At 37.5% G+C, this 22,609-nt stretch overlaps 1 protein-coding gene and 1 long non-coding RNA gene across 2 annotated transcripts; one reads left to right on the top strand and one right to left on the bottom strand.

Moving 5' to 3' along the window:
- Nucleotides 1-1,680: 1,680 nt before the first annotated feature.
- LOC117239517 lies at nucleotides 1,681-18,550 on the bottom strand. The gene is made up of 3 exons (XR_004494471.1): nucleotides 18,538-18,550; nucleotides 9,947-9,953; nucleotides 1,681-1,765 (listed from the first exon to the last, which is right to left on the bottom strand). It is a non-coding gene; the product is annotated as an uncharacterized LOC117239517 (long non-coding RNA).
- Nucleotides 4,017-22,257, top strand: LOC117239508. Its single transcript, XM_033505121.1, has 28 exons — nucleotides 4,017-4,290; nucleotides 4,923-4,996; nucleotides 5,069-5,211; nucleotides 5,299-5,387; nucleotides 5,919-5,989; nucleotides 6,094-6,149; nucleotides 6,838-7,039; nucleotides 7,671-8,075; nucleotides 9,015-9,222; nucleotides 9,310-9,498; nucleotides 10,002-10,162; nucleotides 10,413-10,514; nucleotides 10,609-10,726; nucleotides 13,179-13,311; nucleotides 14,448-14,679; nucleotides 14,749-14,958; nucleotides 15,034-15,145; nucleotides 15,281-15,452; nucleotides 15,534-15,688; nucleotides 17,656-17,784; nucleotides 17,865-18,098; nucleotides 18,600-18,851; nucleotides 18,935-19,263; nucleotides 19,378-19,640; nucleotides 19,924-20,110; nucleotides 20,534-20,725; nucleotides 20,859-21,070; nucleotides 21,974-22,257. The coding sequence occupies exons 1-28, from the start codon at nucleotides 4,264-4,266 to the stop codon at nucleotides 22,150-22,152; spliced, it is 4,836 nt and encodes a 1,611-aa protein (XP_033361012.1). The 5' UTR covers nucleotides 4,017-4,263; the 3' UTR covers nucleotides 22,153-22,257.
- The last annotated feature ends 352 nt before the right edge of the window (nucleotides 22,258-22,609 follow it).

The raw sequence follows: 22,609 nt of genomic DNA, 5'->3' as shown, positions 1-22,609 counted from the left end.
CCAGCTGAAATAAAGCAGAATTACCCATTCTGCGTCGATACGACGAACCATAATCAAAACGATCCTATTATCCTAAATATGCTTCCCCTAAGTCTCTCGACCAAATAAAGTAAGCATTATTGTTAAGTGTATCTACATAACTCCGAAATTATTAGTATCTAAATTTATGTTTCTGAAATTTGACGTCAATTTCTTACAACACTGTACATATACTGTAGGTTACAAAGTGTAAAAATGACGAAGAGAAAATTGGAAGGAGGACAGAAAGGATAACCTAAAAAAATCTTTGGCAGACACAAAAGTCAAGTGACTATTTATAAAGAGTACAAAATATTTACAAGAATGACTATAATAGCTGGCTTCCACAGTAGATAGTAACGAGATAAGCTGACATCTAACCTGCAGCAACATTTCTGATTGCTTAACAACGTCGACGAAAACACAGTGGTGGTTCCGCATGGCAGTGCGCTCATCTGCATAAAGGCCGACTGCATGGGATGACGAGGCCGAATGAGAGCTGGCGTGTAATAATGTCGTCAGTTTCGCGAAGGTTTATTGCACCGCCGTGTAGCCGCTTGCAGGAGAGACTTAATATCGTCGGCTGTAAGCCGGTCCGTAATATCGAGCCGACTCGTTTTCTACCGCGTTTCGTTTCCGCGGCAATTCCGCTGATACAACGAGAATCGCGTGCACGCCGCGTGCATGCCTGCCCGGAGATATTTGTCCGCTTCGGACGCACAGCCGAGGAATTCGTGTCGCGGACAATCGGGACCTGATCGATACACGAACGCGAACCAACCACCAACGAACGCCTCGTTGTTACCCGAACGAGAGTCAATACGACGGAGAAATTGGAAGCTGTCGATGCACGGTTCGTTCGTTTTTCAACGATAGAGAGACTATTTTCGATCGTTTTGAGATATTTATCAATGGGAATTTTGGATGGTTATTTAGTGCAAGTGATTGAGATTTGTAGATGGGCTGGGTGTCTGACATTAGGATGTCAAAGAAAAATGAAAAGTTTGAGGTTGATGTGACTAAACGTCGTTGTATGTTTTGGGAGTGTCTGATGAATGTGATTTTGCTGAAGTGTGTAAAAGAGATTGTTAAATAGAAATACGCGAATATTAGAATCATACCTACTGCGTGGAACATACGTGCCTGGCGATATAAAAAAAATGATTCGTTGGCACAGTAGAAAATGAAAATCGTATCCGCAACCTCGTTAAAAAAGTAGTATACACTAACCGAACATAATATAAATGTAAAATGAAATTTTATCGATCAGAGCGTTTATACGTACAAATATTTGCAACTGACGTTTCGAGAAGTCTGACACATGCACCTGCAAGTTTTTATAAATAAGCCATATGAAATCCAATTTCTCGTCAAATATACCACTTTAACGATCCTTCATTACCCAACAAACTTTTCATTTCTAGCTACTTCATCGAAGCTCATGAAACTTTCCAGTAGACTGTAAATTGGAAAAAAGTGAAATGGAAAACTGCTTTGAAAAATCGAACAGCCACTATCAGTTCTATGGGTCGATCCCGGAAATCAGCGGACCTCGACCAATCGGCATAAAGAACCCATCCCGTGGTTCGATCGCAGAAAGCTTTGATACGCTTCGTTCGTCGGTTGGTCAGAAAGTACGCTTCACACGAGTTGCTGGGTACTCGCAACTTTTAAAATAGCAAAGTGTACTGTATGATTAGTAAAAGTATGTGATTAGAACGAACGGTGAGTATAACGCGAGACTATGCTATGTTACTAGAAACGTCGTTTAGCATTCATTTTATCATGGACGAATTCTATCGAGGTGCGAAAAATCTCGAACCAACATCCTCATTTTCCTTCTACAAGGAACAAGAAAATTGTGATGCAAGAAAATTCTATTCCTGATAGATCGAGGCTAACCAGTAAAGAACTGTTCCTTTTCTTAAATATCCATAACGACCACCTCAGAATATTGAAGCGACATACTCGACACTAAAATTGGCAGAAATTAAAGGTAACAGTAACAATTAGTTGCATATGTCTCGTGACTTCGCGAATGAACGTTGCGTTGATTGCTACCGAGGTACAGGAAGAAATTCCGAATTCTTCGTTAATCCTAGAAAGAATGATTTGTCTAGCTATAAACGAAATTAAAACGAATTATGGTAAAAATACTTATAAAAAGTCTAACACTCAAAAATATCAGGGAAATCGTATCCGTGCCATACATTCGGCTTGGAATTAACTGTTGCTAACACTTTCGCGGGATTTTGTTCGATCTATTAAAAGCAATAGATGACATTTCCTAGTTGAACCCTCGTAACTTCCTCTGCCCCTGGATACTTCGCGATTCCCGGGGCTTTGTGTATTTTGACGGGGGTGTTAACTGACCCCGTGGCTCACGGAGGCAGCGCGAAGGAGGGGTCGTGCTCAAGAGCAGAAGAGGGTGGCATTAGGTCGAGGTCACCAGGACGCCGAAGCGATCGATGCAGCCCGCCAGGCAGCACCACCCACGCTTCAACCCTCTCCGCTTTCTCCCTCCGCCGAGAAATCTTCACTCTTCTCTCCGGTGGAAGCCGAATACACCGATCTCCGACTCTCGATTCTCTCACTCTCTCTCTCCCCTCGCCATACACCAGACTGGTTCATTATGTTTCTATTTACGTCTGGTTGCATTTAGGCAGAGACGTCCGGGAAAAGACTCGCGCTCGGGTTCAACACGTGGATGCTCCATATCCGAGCTTCGATCAGCTGTTTTCCCGGGGCGTCGACGCTTCCAGATTCTGCTACGCTTCGAGAGGAACGAATGCAAGCTTCGAAATGAAATAATTTTTAAAGGAACGCGGAGCGTTAGGAATTCTTTGTGATTCCCTCGCAGATGTTGACGCATCCACTGCGTCGATTCAAATATCGGGAAGCCTTTTGTATTTTAATTTTTGTATGCTTGGGCGAAATAACTTAGAGAGTCAAACAAAGTACAGAGCAACGTACTGAAACGAAGGTTGTTACTTAAAATGAAGATATTTTTAATGAAAGAAAAATGCACTTTGGGGTAGGTATTTGTATTCTAATAGCAGTGAATGAGGAAATAAGGAAATATAGTGGATATTATTAAATAAATTATCGTGGCAGTATTTCAATGGTTGTTCTGAAAGCAATAAAAACTACTGAAATATGTACAAAGATGCATGTATCAGTGACTTTCTATTTTAAGATATCAGTTTACGTATCTACATCGAAAATAACTTGAATATGAAATCTTATTTCGATCATACGAAGTCTGATCGAAATTGTTATATACATAGGTACAGAGTCAGAAGTATGTCACTCTATGTTGAATATCATATTGCATGACGATAACGTAGATATCGCTATATTTGCTATTTATGTGTAGTACATCGAATCAATACTGTTCATATTTGAAGATATTCCGAGAACAGAATCCGAATCGTTTTAAGACTCTGCTTCAAATAAATTCCTACGAATGGAACAAGGTCATCCAAATAGAGTAGCTCAAATCATACAAAATTCAACGCACAAAAAATCAATTACCTCCTTAAACTAATTTAAACGATCCTAAAATACTTCTAATTTCATATAGATGTATCAAACTTTCAAAAATCTATTTAAATCAAAATGAATGACTACTATCTTCAAAAATTCTTTTCTACTTCAACTTAGTCGCGTTTACGAACTGTCGATCGAGTAGAGTAGCTGGCAGGAGGGTGCGCATGATTCGCTTAAGCTTAAGGTGTGCTTTCAGAGCTGGCAAATAACTTTACATGAAATTGACGAGCAGAAGGAGCGATTCAGCCACTCCTTGCGTTTGTAATTTCAAAGCGCCCGTAAAACCGCAATTTACGAGGAAGAGAAACACTTCGATTTCGAGCTCCGTAACGTCTCGACGGTTTTCCATCGAATTTACGCGAAACCGCGAAACGAATCCATCACGACCGATTATCGAACGGATGGACTCATTTCGAGTCGAATTTTACTGACGACGAATTTTTAACAGACGAAGGTCGCGTCCCGTCGTCTTGCCTGCCGCGTGTTGTTTGGTTTCCAAGGCCTCTTCTCCCAATACTCGCGACGATCTCCCTCTTTTCTCGTTCTCTATTATCTTGTAAATGTCCTGATCGTTTCGAATCAGCCGTTTATCCCTTGAGAATTGTTAACGACCTAACTCCGCGGAGATCACGTTCACGTTCTGCGATGACGCCGGTTCTCCGAGTGATTTCTGCATGACCTAATGCGACTCATACCATGCGAACAAGCTTTACGCGTTATGACGTGAGTACGCTTGGAAATGTTGAACGAATGATTTATAAATTTTAAATGGGAAATTGCTTCGACTTTTTTTATAGTAGAGGAATCTCTTTGATTGTTTAAGAGGATATTTTTAGCCGTTTCTACGAACGATTGTTTTTAATTATTATATTTCACCGACTTGAGAAATCGAAGAGCATCGCTCGAACAATATACAATAATTAAGAAATTGAAATGATAAATGATTTGTGGAAAATAAAAGAACGAAAAATTATTTTCTTAGTGAAGGAAAATGTAAATTACACGTGGAGTATAGCAAAAGAGGTTATGCTAGTTTAACTTCTAGAATCGTAAGATAAAGATATGATTATAAATGATTGAAAAATATGAAAGTATAATTTCCAAATAAATAAATTGACTACTCCGATATATTCAGTTCCTATATTTGCAGAGATGGCAAACGCTGAAAGTTAACGTTACGTTTTTTATGTTGTTTCTATTGTTTTTACTTTTGACGCTAATTAAAAATAAATATAAAACATACAGAATGAATCGCAAGTCTTTATGATAGTCGTTAGGTCAGTAACTTCACAATCAGAGAATTTAAAATTCTAATGGAAAGATTATGAAAGATTAGAGACTTTTGACATTTCTAGGAGGAATCTAGAAGTTCTGTATCCAGTGAAGACGATTCTTGCTTCTTCTCGGAACTCGATCTGTTAAATCCGAGGTACCATCCAAGATATCCAAGGAAAATCTTAATAAACATAAACAATACGTTTATATAAGTAATTTTTTACAGACGTTCTTATCAAAAGTCGCGGTATCTGCATCATAATATAATAGGAACTAAGAATCATTCAGCAAACCATTTCGAAGCATCCAGAAGGAATTCTAATCACTGTTGCTGTTTTGCAAGCTACGATCACGTCGAAACAAAATTACGTAAGTGATGTAAGTGGAAATGGGATGCCATGTATACATTTTTTCGTACATTAACTTACACGTTAGTTTATTCTGAATATGTTTCAGTATACGATAAAGTAGTTAAAAGTACCAAAAACAATCGTGCATCGAGTTTTCAATATTTTCCGGATTGTAGTCATCGAAAGAAGCATGAGGTAATTTATTTCTAACGAACTATATCCTGAAATATCGAGGAATTAGCCAATTCGTAGAAAACGACACAGGTTGTTAAAAATAACAAGCAGTGCGACAGAATTGTAACCATATTCACAAGCTTCCATTTACGTCACTCGACATCATGTATCGGGTTTTACCAGTAAAAATATCTAGAATCCGAAAGTGCTCCGAGGTACATTTCGGGCTTTGAACTTTAAAACCGTTTTTTGTAACGTATTGCTGGCCCTGTCGTCGTTGAAACTCAGTTTTCGAAAGAATTTTAGGCCACGAATAGAAAATACTATCGGAGTGTACAATAAAAATAACTTGGAAAAAAAGAAATAATTAGTGGAACATATATGCATATAATATAATATATATTGCAGTTCGTAGTTGCAATTATAGAAGATATAAAAGTCAAAAAATTTTTATAGAAATTTAATAAGGACAATCACACAGAGAGATATTACATTAAAGACGAAAAGTTCCATTCTTTCATTTACTTTTATCCCTATATTCTCACGACCCAGGTAACCTTTGCCACGAAGAGGTCTTCCAGCGGCAGCAAGGATTTTAGCGCCAAATCTCCTACGAAACTTGGGTAATTATCCAAAAAGTTTGGCGAGTCACGTGCACGTACTTAAATCACGTATACTTGTAACACGTATCGTTATAACAACGCCTAATGTATTCCCTTGACAACAGGAGGGGAAAAAGTACGCCGCGAATAATTCGTGCAATCCGTCAACGAAGTAGAAAATGTAAGTTGTTAAATGTAGACATTTTCATTCTATCTGTACAATTATCGCGCATTATTTAACTCATTTAATTCGCGCGTTCGAGTTTTGGGGTGACTACGGAATGATCGTTGGAAATCCCACTAAAAAGATATCAAACGTACATGAATTGTTATTAGGCATTAGTTTCAATTAATTTTGTTTTATCAAATTTTGGAAATTGATACAATTCACGATAAAAGATTTTTATTACATAAACGCGCATTCACATATCTGCCAATTAACGAATTGTAAAATAAGAACACAATGCTAGAATATAATTAATAATGAGATTACATCTAATAGAAATTTTTGTGTAGTAAACGTTTGAAATTTCAAATTTCGTAGGAAAATGTATAAAATAACGAAGCTTGAATATTCCGAACATTTTCAAAACTGGTTTTCTCGATTTTTATAGCAGTTCCATGATTCTGGTCATCCCCAAGGCCCGAAAACCCTGAAACTCGCGTTTCTCGATCCGCTGCCCCCTGATTCCATGTACTTGTTCCTCTTTGCGTTATTCCTCTTCGCCTACGTGTTCCTCGGGAAGGAACGTGATAATACACAGGTGAACAGAAAGGGGACAGCGGCTCGAACAGCGGCCACGCACTCGGAACTCGCGCGGCCAGCATCCTCGCGAAGAGCATCGCTTTAATTCCTGGGCGGTTCGTAGTCGAGCCAAACGAGGATCGATCGGAATCACCGCGACCCGGAAACAGCAAGAGCAGCGTCGTTGTCCTGTATCACGAGAAATCAGTCGCGCCAGCCGCAACAACCCCCAAACCACCCCTCAGAGCCGTTCAGTCGGAACGAACAGTTACGCGCGAACTGACTCCATCGGTTGTCCACACTGTTCGATCCCCACGTCACCAAAGGTAATTATGAAGATAATGATCATGGATATTGCGGCTCTGATATCGAGATGTTAGGGTTTTCGATAGTTCGCGATCCGTTTAGGGAATAATTTACTATCAGGTGATATAGGTTATTGATCATGTATGATTTGATGATATTTCGACAAATAGCATAATTAGATCACTTCTTGTTTGTACAATTAATTTGTACAGCTTAATTTTTTTATTATCAGATTGGTTAATGTTATATAAGATTACTTACCAATACTAGTCAGTTGTAGTTTATAAATTACAGCTTCTCAGATCTTACGAATGATATTAGTTTAATTCTTAATTAGGGTTCAAAACGTTGCTGCGAATGTTCAAAACAGTGAAACACGTTATTATTATCGTTAGTTAAATATGATTAAACACACAAATAGAGCTCTAAATATCAAATAATTTCCCCTAGGAAATAAGATTCTCTTAGACTTGCTTCGAAATCTTCTTAGGAATTTATGAACCTCCTAAGTTAATTAAATTTCCGACAATTCCAAGACGTCCACGCGAGCTTAAGTCGAAAGAGGATCAAAGCTCCTCTTCCTGGTATCAAAACAAAATGATCGAATTTTCGAAGAAATCCGAGAAATTTCTCTCTTTTCCCTTCGGACAGGTCGAATCTGGTTGGAAGTCCAGAGCACCGACCTCCCATATATCTAACTGACCGAAGAAAAGCTACTTTGAGACGTCGACGTTTATCGAAGCGGCGAAGACCACTCAACGTGCACATTTATCAGGGCAGCCGCGTAGTACAGGCTCGTTCCTTGTCGGAGGATCATCGTGTCGGACCTAAAGAGGTGCAGCTAGCGGAACAGAGATCCGATCTGGTTAAATACACGGTCAAGTCTGCGAAAAATTTGATTAGATCCGAAGGGGACTCCTCCACTCGACAGGACGACGATTCGGATGACCCCGATCAAGATAGAAGAACGAACAAACAGTGGAAACACGATAGAATCTTCGGGGAACGATGTTGTCCCTCTGATAATTCCGTTTCTAAACTAATGGCTCGTTCCAGGTAACGAAATTATATTGTACTTTGATATGATGTTAAGGAAAGGTTATTTCAATAGAATATGATTTTTAATTTTGCAATGTTACGTTCTTTAACTCACATATTTTTCTGAAACATTGGTTACTACTGTTTCGTATCTTTGTTATATTCGTAAATTCTTTGATAAAATGACGAGTGAAATGACGGAAGTAAAAATAAATATTTGTTAATATAAAGTACAAGTTCTGCTTTACTATTGTATACGGATAATAGTCAACATTCGAAAGCTATAATATGATTAGAGTTGTGAGCAGAAATTGATCGTAATATACAGTAAACCTTGATAATAATGTGAAGTGTCCGTAAATCAACGTTTATAATCAAACTTAACATTTGATAGCCCTTGCTATTAGTCTGAACTAATTACTACCTACCACGTTTAACGATCCATAATTACAGCATTTAGTAGCTCTTAACCATTACCTTTAGAGATCATCAATTGTATTCAACGTTAATGGCGTATACATTCGACCAACGTTATGAATTATAGACGTTGATCATAAAAATATACAAAATAGTATCTTGATTTATGAAACTACCCTCATGAAAGATAAAGACATACATAGAAACACTATACTATAACGTCACATAGCATCAAACAACATTAAACCTTATCTACTTCAAACAGTGCGAAGGATTAAAATTATTCGCACCGTGCAAATTAGTTAAGGAACATCCAATTTTATTTGTCTCAAACAATTGAAACGCGGAACAAAATTATTGATTTCAAGTTAATATAAATTACATCATCCAAATTAATCAAATAATAAAATGGCGATTAAAAAATAAATCAATTTGCATGAAAGAAGATATATATGAAAGACTAAACGACAAAGAAGAGAAGCTAAAAGAATAAAAGTACATAAAATAAGATTAAAAAAAATCAAAAGATGCGTTTCGCAGTCCAGGAATAGACGGCGATTGCAAGCAACGCAAAAACGAAGCAGTCGGCCCAAACTTCAGCTATCTAATGCAGCAAATGCATACAAGGCCAAGGGAACGAGGTGACGATCATCGTGTATTTATTGGCGTAAACGGCGGCGACAACTCGAAACGAGTATTTCCATTCCAGGCAACCCCGAGCGGTAACTTGAAGATCGTTCCTAATCAGGTAAATGTCCCAATCGGTCCTTGGGTCGATAGATACTCGTCGAACCTTAGGAATGTTGGCCTCAAGGCAGACGCGTAGTCATTCTAGGTGGTGTTCGAATCGAAGAAGGTCAGTGTGTTGGTTGCTGATCCCAGACATACAAAGGTTAACGTCAAGGCCGAATTGAATACAACCCAAAAAGAGCTTGGTGAACGCATATCTGAGTCTTCCACACAACCGAGGTCCATCGATTTTCCACTAGGTGTAGTATCGTCATCGACGATCAGTCAGTTGCAAGTAGGTTCGGTATTATAACTTTCGTTCGATACAAACTGGTATCAGTTGTGGCGTGGCTATACAGAATGCAAGCGGCAAAACAAGTGATGCGGCCAATTCCAATACTCTAAATGCCAATTTAGCCGCTTACCGCTTACCGCTTACCGCTTCTCTGTATAATTACGGTCTTAATCGATCGTTTTCACGTACACGAGCGCGTGGATGAGGTTAAATTTGGATTAGGTTTCTTTCGACTAGAGATCAAATACTCCAGAAGCCGGTAAAAGCTATTACCGAAAAAAGGTTTACAGTTTCAAATCATGACTCGCGAAGTTATAGATAAAAAAGTATTTAATTTTACTCAAATTCTTTTAACTTTCAACCGAATTCTCTGAATAACGTCATTGACATACTTCGATCAAAATTAAGTTGTAATACAAAAGAAACCTAACAATATCCTTATCACCACCAACTACCTACCATCCATCATAGCTACTTAAAAGTAATGTTTCGTTTCTAAACAGAGTCACAAAAAGTTCCCGGTTGTCGAGGACAACTATAAACCAGCAATGCATCCGTTCAAAGCTAAATTCGGCCAAGTGGAGGCGATGGAACACAAGCAACAACAGTCAACGTCGTCTGCGTCTCACGAAATACCAGTGTTGCAAGATGTGCCACTGTCCACGTGAGTTTTATTGGTCGATCAAGCCAAAACCATGTTAGCCACGAACGTAGTAAAAGGAGAATCAGGTCGACGTAACATTACAAGGGAAAACGATACAAAGTTTATTTATTATCGCGAACCGAGACATTTCCATAAAATTACGTCGTCCCGTATTTTTCTTTCAATCGTAAGGAAAAGCAACTCGCCCAACGCGAGGTATATACTCGATGTTTCTCAATAAACTGTTTGATCGTCGTGTAATTTCGAGCAGACTCGGATTTACGAGTGAACAACCAATCGATTGGGATAACATAATTCTCCCGGAGAAGACTGACCTGTATCAGGAGCTAGCCAGGCGTATCACAAATTACAAGTAAGCTTATAGTTGTACCCGATCGATGTAACGAAGTCGAGCATCAACATACGACATGATTACGGGCTAAATTTCATTCGATCGATCTTTCGAGGAACGCTGACTGTATCGTGCGAATCGATCAGGACGAGTTCCATTGCCATCTGCTGGTGCTACAGAGCTATAGTACCTTTTTCGACGAGAAGAATTGCAAGGAGATCGATCTGACCGAGGTAAGTTATTGAACTTTTTATCCTGTAAGTAACGCCACCTCATCTTCCAGCTCTGCTGGGAATCACTGATAACTGCGCATTGCCCGTGTGAAGGTAACTAAGCCACGTGTTTTTTACTTGAAAAGTTCAATTTACTAAAAAGCTGGTACTTCTGCCATACAGAAGATACTGTAAGAAACTTAAAAACGATTGAATTTTTATATCAGTTCTGTAACTCATTATTAATTGATCCGTCTAAGAGTCATATTGATTAACTCTAGAAATATGGAAGCATAGAAATGTGGCGATATTATAAACTTTATTTTTTGGAATTTACTTTATAATCTATTATTACCTATGCTATCTTCTTACAATAAGCAAACTCGAGCTGTTTTTAATCGTCTAACTGCATAATACAATTAATGTGAAGTCGATCAGTTTGGCTTGCGAGAGCCACGACACAGCGAAACCCAATCCTTTTACTTCCATTTTCAATTCTGCTCGCCAACCAACGATCCTGTGAGCGACAGAACGATCCGCGCGATTTTTCTTTCCGTGTGCTGTCATTTATTCAGAAAATGGAAGGCACGCGAACGAAAATTCCCCGTAGCTTTCACGAACACTCGACCGTCATCGATCTTCATCCTTTAACGAGGCGCGTTAAACGAGTCGTAACCACGGATCGCGAGACGTTCCTTCGCCCACTGATACCCTTAACGCTGTCGTATCGTTCCACCGTGCAATACGATAGCGTTAAGGGTATCCCATCGGGAATTTATTACCCGACAGAAGCGGAAAACGACGCACGTCCCTTGAGTTTACCCCCGGAAAAAACGACACATTATACATGCTTGCACCGAGGAAGATATATTACGGACTTATCGGTACACAGAACAGTCTAGCGAATTCGGAATAAAGTCCTTTTGTTCGCGCGATCCGATTTTCCGCTTCCCCTTCCATCTCTGGATGTGTATCTGTGGTCCATGTTCGATCGTGCGCCAATCGTCGTTCATCTTCGCCTCCTCGCCTTTGTCCACGTTTTCCCACTCGAACATCCTCTTATTTCGTTTCTTCTTTAATGATTTTTCCCGATAAACTGGCCATTTAATATTCTTTTTGCTTCCACTCGAAATTCGTTGATCTTCCCAGGTATACGACATCTCGGAGAAAGGATTTTTTATGCCAAATTTTTAGTATAAAAAAGAAATTTTTGAGTTTGATTTTATATCTCGATGTTTCTAGTATTGAAGAGTTTTAGAAAAATTTACTGACAGACATATCTTTTTCTATATGATTTTTATTCTTTTCGTCAGAATACATAGTTACGTGATAAAATTGAAAAATTGGTAAAAGATGAAGTTGGACAGTTTGACTTCTGAGAGGATCGATTTAATCCTAGATTCCAATCATCTACAACTTTTCGTTATAGCACATAAATGCCAGAAATCTGTCTTCGATTAAACTGGCTTATATTCTCAAAAACCGATGAAACGTCATAATTCAGCGGGATTTAAGCAAGTTGCATTATTCTGCCTTTCGAGAGACCGACCACTAGATATTCATAAATTACTACTTTCGCAATTGTTCGTCGACGATAATGACAACCGAATGAATATACGAGGGTATGAATCATTGGTGGTGGAAGCGGCGAGATTCAATAAATTTCCCAATGTCGAGACTTCGAGATCGCCAAGTAGGCAACCAGCGAGAACACAAGGGGTTGCTAGCGACCCCAATCTCTCGTGTCAGCATCCTGGCCCCTCGTTTTCAGTTCTCCACCGGTGACTCGGTGGGCTTGAAGCCAACCGACCTTGAACTCTTTTTTTGTCTTCCCTAGCCAAGGCTATATTTGACTCTCTTTTAACTTAAGGATGAATAGCAACGCTCGAGTAACAGCACCACCACCTGCCGCTCTTTAATGATTACTGCGGGAGCCTCCGCCATTTCTATCGTCGCGACAGCTTTCTCCTTCGCCACGTGTCAAGGAGACGTGTAATTAAAAATAGAAGGACACACGTGCTTTGTAACAAAATAACCAAGCTTTCCTCTCTGCTGAAAGATCGTTATTCCTGGCGTTTCTTACATAAATTGACCTCTTGCTCTTTCGCATTCGAATAAAGAAGTATAAAGAAAGGACGATGGAATTGCGTATCAGCTAAATTTCGACCTTTATACAAAAGTTACACTTTTATACGGGAAGGATGATAGAATTACTTTAGAATTATATATGTATTTCACACATTTTTAGTTTTTTATACCTTTATGCAGAAGTCTAAGTAAAGAATGACAAAATTATTTGAAAAGTATAATATTAAGTGTATTTTTGTTCTTTACGGAATATTTAACTTCTTTAAGTTAACGTGTATGTTTTACAGATCTCTGTTCACTATAGGACGTTTAGTTTTTTCAAATTGATAAGAATTAATAAGTATAGAATGATAATAATTTGAAGAAATTTTGTTGCATCTAACAGAGTGACGTATCTTCGAAGGCGTTTTCGCTCATTTACGACTGGATGATCAGTCCACAGAACGAGAGCTACAGGCTTTTGCAAAGGGACAACATCCTGGAAGTTTTTACCGCAGCCCAATATCTCGGAATTAAAGGTAAGACTGGTAAAAAAATTATCTATCGTTTCCATAAATTTCGAAATTATCTTGATTATTATGCTATTATTATGATTATTATGAGCTATTAGCTCTTTGATACAAGCCATAGAAATACAGTGATAATTAAAATTTTACGTAAAATATATATGCATGTGTGTATAGATTATCAAATTTTGATATAAAATTCTGATTTCAGTATTCATTAATGTACGTTTTAGAAATAATTACAAAATGTATTAAATAAGAATACCGATAAGAGTATAGCACTATAGCGATGAAAGATTTCGTTATCGCATAAATCGTATAAACGTTCTTTCATCTTCATCAACGTGGGAGATTCGTGAACAACGATCCTGTTTACATCGGTGCTTCCAGCATCCTTCCCCATCTCCATCAATCTTTTAAAACGCGACTGCACGCATAATATATAGCCGATGCTTTCTAGCACAGTTTAAAACTTCGAACTCGCTAGCGGAAAAGAATGAAAAGTTTCCAGTGCCATGATAGGTATTCGGAAAAGTCTCGACGGTGCCGACCTCAAGTTTCGTTGAATACGTCACTGTCCAACTTGAAACTTCAATAAACCATATGAGATCTCGGAGAAAATGGTGGTGCATCGTGTCTTCGAGCAAAACACGCGGAAATCCAAGCTTCCTCTCTAGAAACTATGTTGCTAAGATCTATATTTTTCACGTTCAGAGAATGTATTCTTGATAGAAAAGATATAACGAGGTCGGGAAGTTAATAAAAAAATACACGAATTTTGATCACCGAAATTTGAAGAAACCTAATGGAATATCTCTTATCAATGCTCGGGTCTTTACAGACATAAGATGTCAATTTAGAACTATATATATACCTGTCTTTTTGCAAGAACAAGTTCATTTTTACTATTATTGCAATTAGAGTGGAATATAGTTAACGGAGCTATTAGTATAGCTACAGTAGGAGGCGATAAATGGTTAATAAAGGTAATAAAAACAACTAAATGAATCAGTATATTCATTTAATGCTTCAATTTATGACTTTATTATACCTTTTCCATTTAGAGTACAATGAACGACGAACCATGAAAAAGAGAAACATCATAGTGCTATCTTTTTAATTCTCATGCCTTTCTCGATTCTTAACAGAACTGGAGGAACAATGCTGGGCTTTCATAGACAATGACGAATTATTCGCCGAAGACACCGCGTTTTTATTATATCTGGAAGCGAAAAGAGTTGGAAATACCGCAGTTATGGAACTGATGGTGCCAAGAATTATGAAATTCTTTTTGATGCTGGTCAGCACTAAAGATTTCCTCGAATTATCCGTAGATGAACTATGCCTTTTATTGAAGTCTAACTATATTTGCGTCAATAGGTAATCGATTACTGATGTGTACAGATAAAATAATATATTTTTCCTTACTTCTGAATTTTTAAACTCTAGTGAAATGGAAGTTCTTATGTCTGCTGTACGATGGCTGATGCATGATTGGGCGAACAGAAAGCAGTACATGTTGGAAGTTTTGAACTGTGTTCGATTTGGGTTGATCGCTCCATGGCAATTGGTAGATGTGAAAAGAAATCCAGAAAACCCAGAATTTATGGAACTAATGTCTTCTCCTGAGGTACAGAAAATGGTCGATGATGGTCTAGCGTAAGATTTAAATTTCTTTTCATTTATAGATGAAGACAAAAAAGAGCCTTTTTGTATTAATTTAAGCCTTTTCAGTTTCGTTATTATAAAATATTGGTACGGTAACCAGACGGAAGATTATTATCACTGGATCGATCTGTTAGGGCTTACGGAGCCAACCAATCGAAATTGGGCTGGAGAGGACAAGGTACTTAAACCCTACGGAGATCGTGATACAATAACTTTAATCCATGCTACAGTAGCGAATTTTCCCTAAGAGCATCAATTTAAGTGTTTTCGTTCAACGCACAAAGAAATTCAAAGTTATATTTCTCCTTTCAAGAATTACGTAACGTATCGAGAATTTTTGCTTTACCTCGAAGAATATCAGAAAACAAAAATTTCGGAGTTGAAAATGCGAAAGAGTCGCGCAAAACCCAAGATAACCGATTCACCTCACAACGATTACACATTTGCTGCTCCTAAAGCACCGAACAACTACGTTCAAAGCTCAGGTATAGTGAATGTCACATTAAAATAAAAAATATATGAAACGAACTTTTTAACGTGGAATTTAACGAAATTGAATCCTTCAGGAGATACCGGTGCTATTCACAACGGGCCAGCAATGCATTCAAGGCACACGAAACCACTACCTTCAAATTATTTACCATTGGAGATGCCAGAGGGCATGATGATGCCTCCAAAATTTATGAACGAATACTTAAGTAACTTGGAAAGAAGCAAAGGGGTGAGTAACCCTGGGGCGAATCGGAGATCGACGCAGAAACCTCAAGATGGATCGATTCACTAACCACCTCATTGAACGAAATTGCAAAATCGTGGCAATGATACTTTTAAATAATTTTAGACTTCATTTTACCAATCGAGAATCGAAGATTTTTTGTGTCATAACTTTGCATAGACAACAAGCATAATCAATGAAATTTTGATATTATATGTCAAATATTTAGTCAGTATATCGTATATCGTATTTATTTATTGAACTTCAACTTATATAAGAAAATATACGTTCATACGTGAATTTCACAAGAAGTACATACAATATTTTCACAAATTCACGCGATCTCGAGGTGATTTAGTAAAACAGGTATTGAAAGTAATAAAAGTTGTCGCGGTATAGCTGTGAACATTCAACGGTGAGTCGTTTTGCAATTGAGTATCGAAACAAGAATTTGAGGTCAGATTTGTGTCCGTTTCAAAAGTTGCTCTGCTTACTTTCCAGGGATTATTACGCGGTTATCGTCAAAAGAAATCTCGAGGTAAGCTTACGTGCTTGTAAGTGGAAATGATAAATTTCACTGAAGGAACAAAGTTGAATCACGGAGTAGGGTAAAAATCAGGGAGCTGTAGTCAAAGGTCAGAGTTTATGTCGTTCGAAAATCCATGCTTTAATTCCGAAACCCTCGCGTACAGGGTACCACAAACCATTATGCACCACGCTACTCATGAAAACAGCACTTACAGCGTATAAGCTCTTACCTTGAGATTACACAGACCCCGTACCAATTTAGTATTTGTTAATTGAGTCAAAACGGCCGCATTTGCATAAACGTTTGGGATCGTAGGTTAAACTGGAGCACGATGATGTGTACTTGCGCTGCTCTTGTTATAAATTTACAATTGTCAAGCAACTATATGAATCTCGCTTTTGTGATATTTGGAAAATTTCCAACTGTTAATGTAACATTTTCTTCTTTCTTTTTCAATTTTTGAGGTTGAAAAATTTCCAAGTCTCAAAGTACTTTTAGGTCTCTATTTTGAAATTTATTATTATGCTCGTTTCTTGATAGATGAATTTTGTTTGTTTTGTTTGTTTGAATGAGTTTCCATTAAAAATGAAGTTGATCAGTTTAATTTCGAGGAGACTTTATGCATTATTCAATTATTGTCACTCAATCATTGTTACAGATAGAAAAATTGCAGGCACATGATTGTGACTGTTAAATAATTTGAGAACTAAGTATCACTGAATGACCGGCTTGTTAAACGAAACTATTACCACCACTGAATCACGAACAACTACAAAATGATCTATAAAATATTTATGGATCATAGATTACCTAGTTAGGACATCCCTGACCCACATATGACTCACCGAACAGTGAACGCGTTGAGCTTACAACAATGAAAAATGAGCACAATCTTTGTCGTCAATTTAACACGTAACTAGCTAAGATATGCCAACAGTCTGTGCTACTAAGTTTTTAACAAATCACTTCATGTTCATCAAAATATCAAATTAGTTTAACAACATCCTCGTTGCTCCAGAAATAAACCAACGAATTCCAAAATAAACTTTATTTACATTTGGATACTAAAATTTGATTTATGATTCTATTAGGTTGTGTAATAAATTCGTTCGCATTTCGTTATAATACAATTAACATTATGGGTATAATAAAAATTATAACGAGTATTTGTTATGATATATGCACTTTCCAATTTCGCATAAATGCATAAAAATTTATAATCTACTAATATGTACAAATACTAACAATCAATGTTTGCACTGAGAACTCGTAGTATTATTTTTCTTCTCTCATTATTATATCTACATCTATATTACTATATTGTAACATATTCTTATAATGCGCCTCAAAATGTAAGAATGAATGAACCGAAAGATGAACTTATTGCACAATCTAACGTTAACCTGATATTTTACAAAAATTTATATTAAGTTTACTGATTTAGAAAGATGAAAAGAACGTCGCCTTCGATACGAGATTCACCGGTGGTGGAGAATCGCTGAAACTGTCCTGTAGGTTGCCTACAGTAGAAAAATACACGCATGAACACTGTCAACGCGGCGTGAATTCACCGGTAAAGTCCTCGACGAGAAATCTCGTTCGTGAGAAGAAACTTTCTCGGCTCGACGAGACGTTTCCCCCCTTTTTTTTCAGGACGCCGATAAATTGGATTACGAGAGCCGGCAGGAGAGGAATGCGACGGATGTTTGCCGGTGCCAGCAGCAGCGCGAGTCGAATTTCATATTTTCCGTAAGAAAGCAGAAGACGAGATGTAAGATACCGAGGGAACCGGAAGAACGTACAGACTCCTGCAAATCCGAGGAGGAGGCCGCCACAACGATACAGGCCGTTTATAGAGGATACAAGGCTCGAAAGAGATTTGACGAAGTTAGTGGATACATTCGGAAACTTTCGGATTTTTGCTGTTGAGAAAATGTGATTGATTCTTTGATTTCGTCGATCTACTTGATTGGAAGAAGGAAATAGTGGAATTACATCTTGCATAATTGAATTAATATTATTAGCAAATTGTACAATTCACAAATTTCAATTTATCAGTACCAATAGATTCTCTTACACCATTGGAACAAATCTGATAATGAAACAAATGAAATTTCATAAATTACAAATTATCCGATATTTAATGCATAAAAATTTCCAGTCTACTTATGAATTTTCGAACCTTACTGAATATAAATATTAATAATAACGTATTTTAATGTTCGAAAGCACAACAATTTTTCTACTAAATCGTTAAAGAGATATAGTCTAAATAGTAGGATTATACATATTCAACGATCCGTGGCGTATTTCTTCGAGAGTCGACGAGACTATTTTACAAAGTACAAACACGAGTCGTTTTGTACACGTTGTTCCCTTAAACCGCAGATAAGGAAATCAACATCAGGGGAGAAGCAGAATATCAAGAAGATAGCGGAACTTTTGGCCATCCCGATGGACGAAACGCTTCGCGATCCTTCGATAGAGCCCATCAGAATATCAAGCAGTTCAGTAAACCAAATGAGAAATGAGAAGGACGAAACGCCACTTACATTGAAATGCTCACCTAGAAACAGGAACAGGGAACAATCGGTCCTTCGAAATCAAAATCAACACTACGTTGAGAATCAAATAAATCAAGTAAAAAATAATATTTCCCTTAAAATGTTTTTACAGAACAAAAAAATTTCATTTATTCGAAGAACTCGTGTTTCAAATTATAGTTCAACATATGTCCTCCTTGTTACACGATCGAAGAAAAACGAAAACAAAATATGACTCACCGAGAGACATTAAAGTCTATAAAGACCATAAAATCACCGATGTTTTTCTCGAACTACGACGAAAAAACCAGTTCCCCATCGGATAACACAGATGCGGACGATCCTTCCTCTCCACGAATCGGTGCAAAATCAACGATGCTGAATCTCGCCGATGTTATAATCAATGAAAAAAACAGCGAGAAAGATTATTCGGAGAATGATAATATTCAGCGAGTGAATCCTGCCGCTAGAAACGCTCAAATTCGATCTACGAATTATAAACGACCTCTGTAAGTGTCTTTAAGTACCTGATAACTAGACTGCGGATATTAGATGAATTTAAATATATATCATGGTATCAATAGAAAACGACTATAAACTTTGCAATTCCGTATTATTTGCAGTCCACAGAGGATAAGCAACAGTATAATAGCTTCGAACGAAGACCGTTACTTTCTCAACAACTCTCTGTTCTTTCCTGACAGAGAGTCGATTCTCGTGTTCGGCGGGGTCGATCCTCACGAGGAATATGGCCTGTCCGGGAACACCGGCAAGGACATATACAGGTTTAAACCTGACCAGAATATTTGGGAATTCGTGGGGGAAATTCCACGAGCGAGACACCATCATTCGGTCGCTTACTTAAGAGGCCGCATTTACGTAGTGGGTGAGTCGAACAGTGACGAAATACAATTGCAAATGCAGTTTATAACGTTGCCAGCCAACGAATTGCATGTTTAAATAAAAAGGAAAAACTGAAAAAAGCAGGACAACACGGATTCTCAGTCCATTTGCAGCATTTAACGAAAGAGTCTGCTACGGCATAATCTTCTTTACGACTTTGTTTTCGAAATCGCGAAAAAATATTCGTTGTGCCTTTCATTGTGCAATCCTTTCCGTGGGACGGATTTAAAGATACTAAAAAAAGCCAATGAAACATTTTTCACCAGGTGGAGCCGATCCCCTGGAAGACAAACTTCACAGGAAAAGCATTGCGGTTGGGAACGTTTGGAGTTACGATCCAACTACCAGGACTTGGTTCAATGAACCTGGCATGCTGACAGCTAGAAAGGACTTCGGATTGGTGGTCAGCCACGGGAAAATGTACGCGATAGGAGGGCAAGGCAGGAACGGGATGTGAGTTGTTATACAGATGGGGAGAACGTAATTACTTTGCTTCTTTTACGTTTTCTTTCATTTTCCTCGCTGTTTATTTCTACGCTATGCGACGCTAATTGCCACTAATTTAAGTCTTCTTAATTGTCATCAGTATCGCGATTTAAACGAAACAATTCGATTTACGGTTACGTAATGACGAAATGGAGAAAAACAAGAGATTTCATATTCCATAATAAATAATATTAATGTTCGATAATATACAGAGTGTCATAGGGCTTAACAAGCCAAATTTTGTCAGTGTATTCTAAAAGTATAATCAAGTAAAAAATGTTGTATAAACTTTGGTCGTTTGAAACTTTATTAAAAAGTTACAATAAAAAATAATGTAAACATAAATTCCTCTATAAGAAGAGAGATTGAGATATATTTCTTTCATTATAGAGCTTTGAAAACGGTGGAGGCTTTTGATCCATCGGACTCCACATGGAGGGAAGTGCAACCAATGCAGACCGCGAGGGTTGGACCTGCCAGCGTGAAATATCGAGATCTTATCTGGGTCGCTGGCGGAATGACAAAATCGAAAAAAGAGCTATTCTCGAAGGACGTTGAGTGCTATGACCCGATCAAAAATTTGTTAGCTCGATTCCGTCTCTTAGAGTTCCTTCATGCATTCCCTATTTCCCATTACCTGGATTAAACGTTCGATTTATCGCGTGTATACACGGTAAATGCAAGAGAGAGCTCTGTTATCGATGCGATCTTTCAGATGGCTGAAAGCGATACCTTTGAGGTCACCGAGGTGCTTTGCCTCCTTCTACGTGGTGTCCGACTGTCTTTACATGATTGGCGGAGCATCGACTATGGAAAACGTCACTCAGAGCGTCGATTGCATTGACGTGTGGGATGGGAACGATTGCGTTTGGAGGGAACACGCGAACATGTCGATCGCGAGACACGGACATTCTACTGGCTCGATAGGTTGGTTTTTATAGTATCAAAAGACGTGATATATCCTGAGAAACTTCTTCTTTCATAGTGATTATCTTATAGCATTTTTCTATGATATCTGTCATTGTAAATGCAGTAATATATAATCATAAATAGTCAATTGAATAATAAGTTTGTACTATTTTCTTATGATATCAAAGAATGTGATGTGTCCTGGGAAATTTCTCTTCTTCCTTCATACAATAATTATTTTATAACAGTTTTCTATAGTATCATACTATAGTGATATATGATTATATTACGGATACAGTAATGTATACTTATAAATATTAGGTCATTGAATAAATCTGTGCCGTATATTTCTTTCTATTATATCCATTTCTTCAAATACTACTAAACGATTGATTTATAATATTCAAGCAATATAATATGAAAGCAACATTTACATATTACATATAAATAACACAAATATTGCTTATGATTGTTGTTTTCCTTTTATGAAACTCAGAAAATACGAAGTGCTTGAAAGGAGCATGCGTCTCATTTATAATTTTTTTATATTTAGAGATCAAAACGCCTATTATTTACTGATTGTTCTTTTTAAATGTATTTTCATATTAAATTCGATCGTATAAAATTAGCCATCTTACTCGTTTGTTATTTTGTATTTACAAAAAGCAGAACCAATATATTGGATAACCTAATATATACATAGTAACTACAAACCTAATAACTACCAACTATAATATAATCTAATAACAACTATTGTATTAAGTACGGTATAATATACGGAATAACCATTAAATAAAATATTATAGTAGTTTCTTTAGCGTTTGTACTGAAAACTCTACTGTATCAGATTTCTACGTAACTACGTAACGAAATAACGTATTGTATTTTATAGACTCACTAACTGAAGTCTTCTTCCCTTAGGTGATCAATTGCTGATAATTGGAGGAGTAACTACGGTATTCATGAAGACCTTGAATAGCGTCGAATGTTATTGTTGCGATATAGGAAAATGGATGAAGGGCGTATCGGCGCTGCCGCATCCGGTTTCCGGTCATGGAACCGTGTCTTTACCGCCAGCAAATCTTCTGATAAATCGCTGATAATTGTGACATAAAATACATCAAATTTCCTTATATGCTGTACTTGATAATCAACACACATTAAGTACTTATTCGATCATTAACGAATTTGTATTTAATTACTTTTTAATTGTCGTACTTTATCGTACTTTTTACAAATATTGCCTTACAATTTACACTTGTTTATATAATTCTATACCCTTACAATATATATCACAAAAAAAGAAACAATATCTTACAAATTACGTTCAGTCTACTTACATGGAAGCTTCAATAGAAGTAAGTAGCTTTGGTAGAAGTAAGTAAAATCAAACTCGAGCGGATAAATATTTATTACAATAAAAAATTTCTTATAGGGGTTAAAAGATATTCCTTTCAAATGACTTCTTTAACTTCCAAATTGGCCACCAGATGGCAGTAGCATTCTTCCCATCCGGGAGCCGCCATCTGTCATGGGAGTCGAGTGTTATGAACCGCG

Source organism: Bombus vosnesenskii, unplaced genomic scaffold, assembly GCF_011952255.1.
Source record: "Bombus vosnesenskii isolate JDL3184/JDL3185 unplaced genomic scaffold, Bvos_JDL3184-5_v1.1 scf7180000014105, whole genome shotgun sequence".
Classification (NCBI taxonomy): domain Eukaryota; kingdom Metazoa; phylum Arthropoda; class Insecta; order Hymenoptera; family Apidae; genus Bombus; species Bombus vosnesenskii.
This window is presented reverse-complemented; position numbering and strand designations above follow the sequence as displayed.

Bases quoted from the DNA above. Each gene is read 5' to 3' on its own strand.
- LOC117239508 (XM_033505121.1), top strand. From the start codon at position 4,264: ATGCGAACAAGCTTTACGCGTTATGAC. The intron at 5,990-6,093 runs GTAATTATCCAA...CCTTGACAACAG, and splicing joins AAATCTCCTACGAAACTTGG to GAGGGGAAAAAGTACGCCGC. The intron at 14,959-15,033 runs GTAAGATTTAAA...AAGCCTTTTCAG, and splicing joins ATGGTCGATGATGGTCTAGC to TTTCGTTATTATAAAATATT.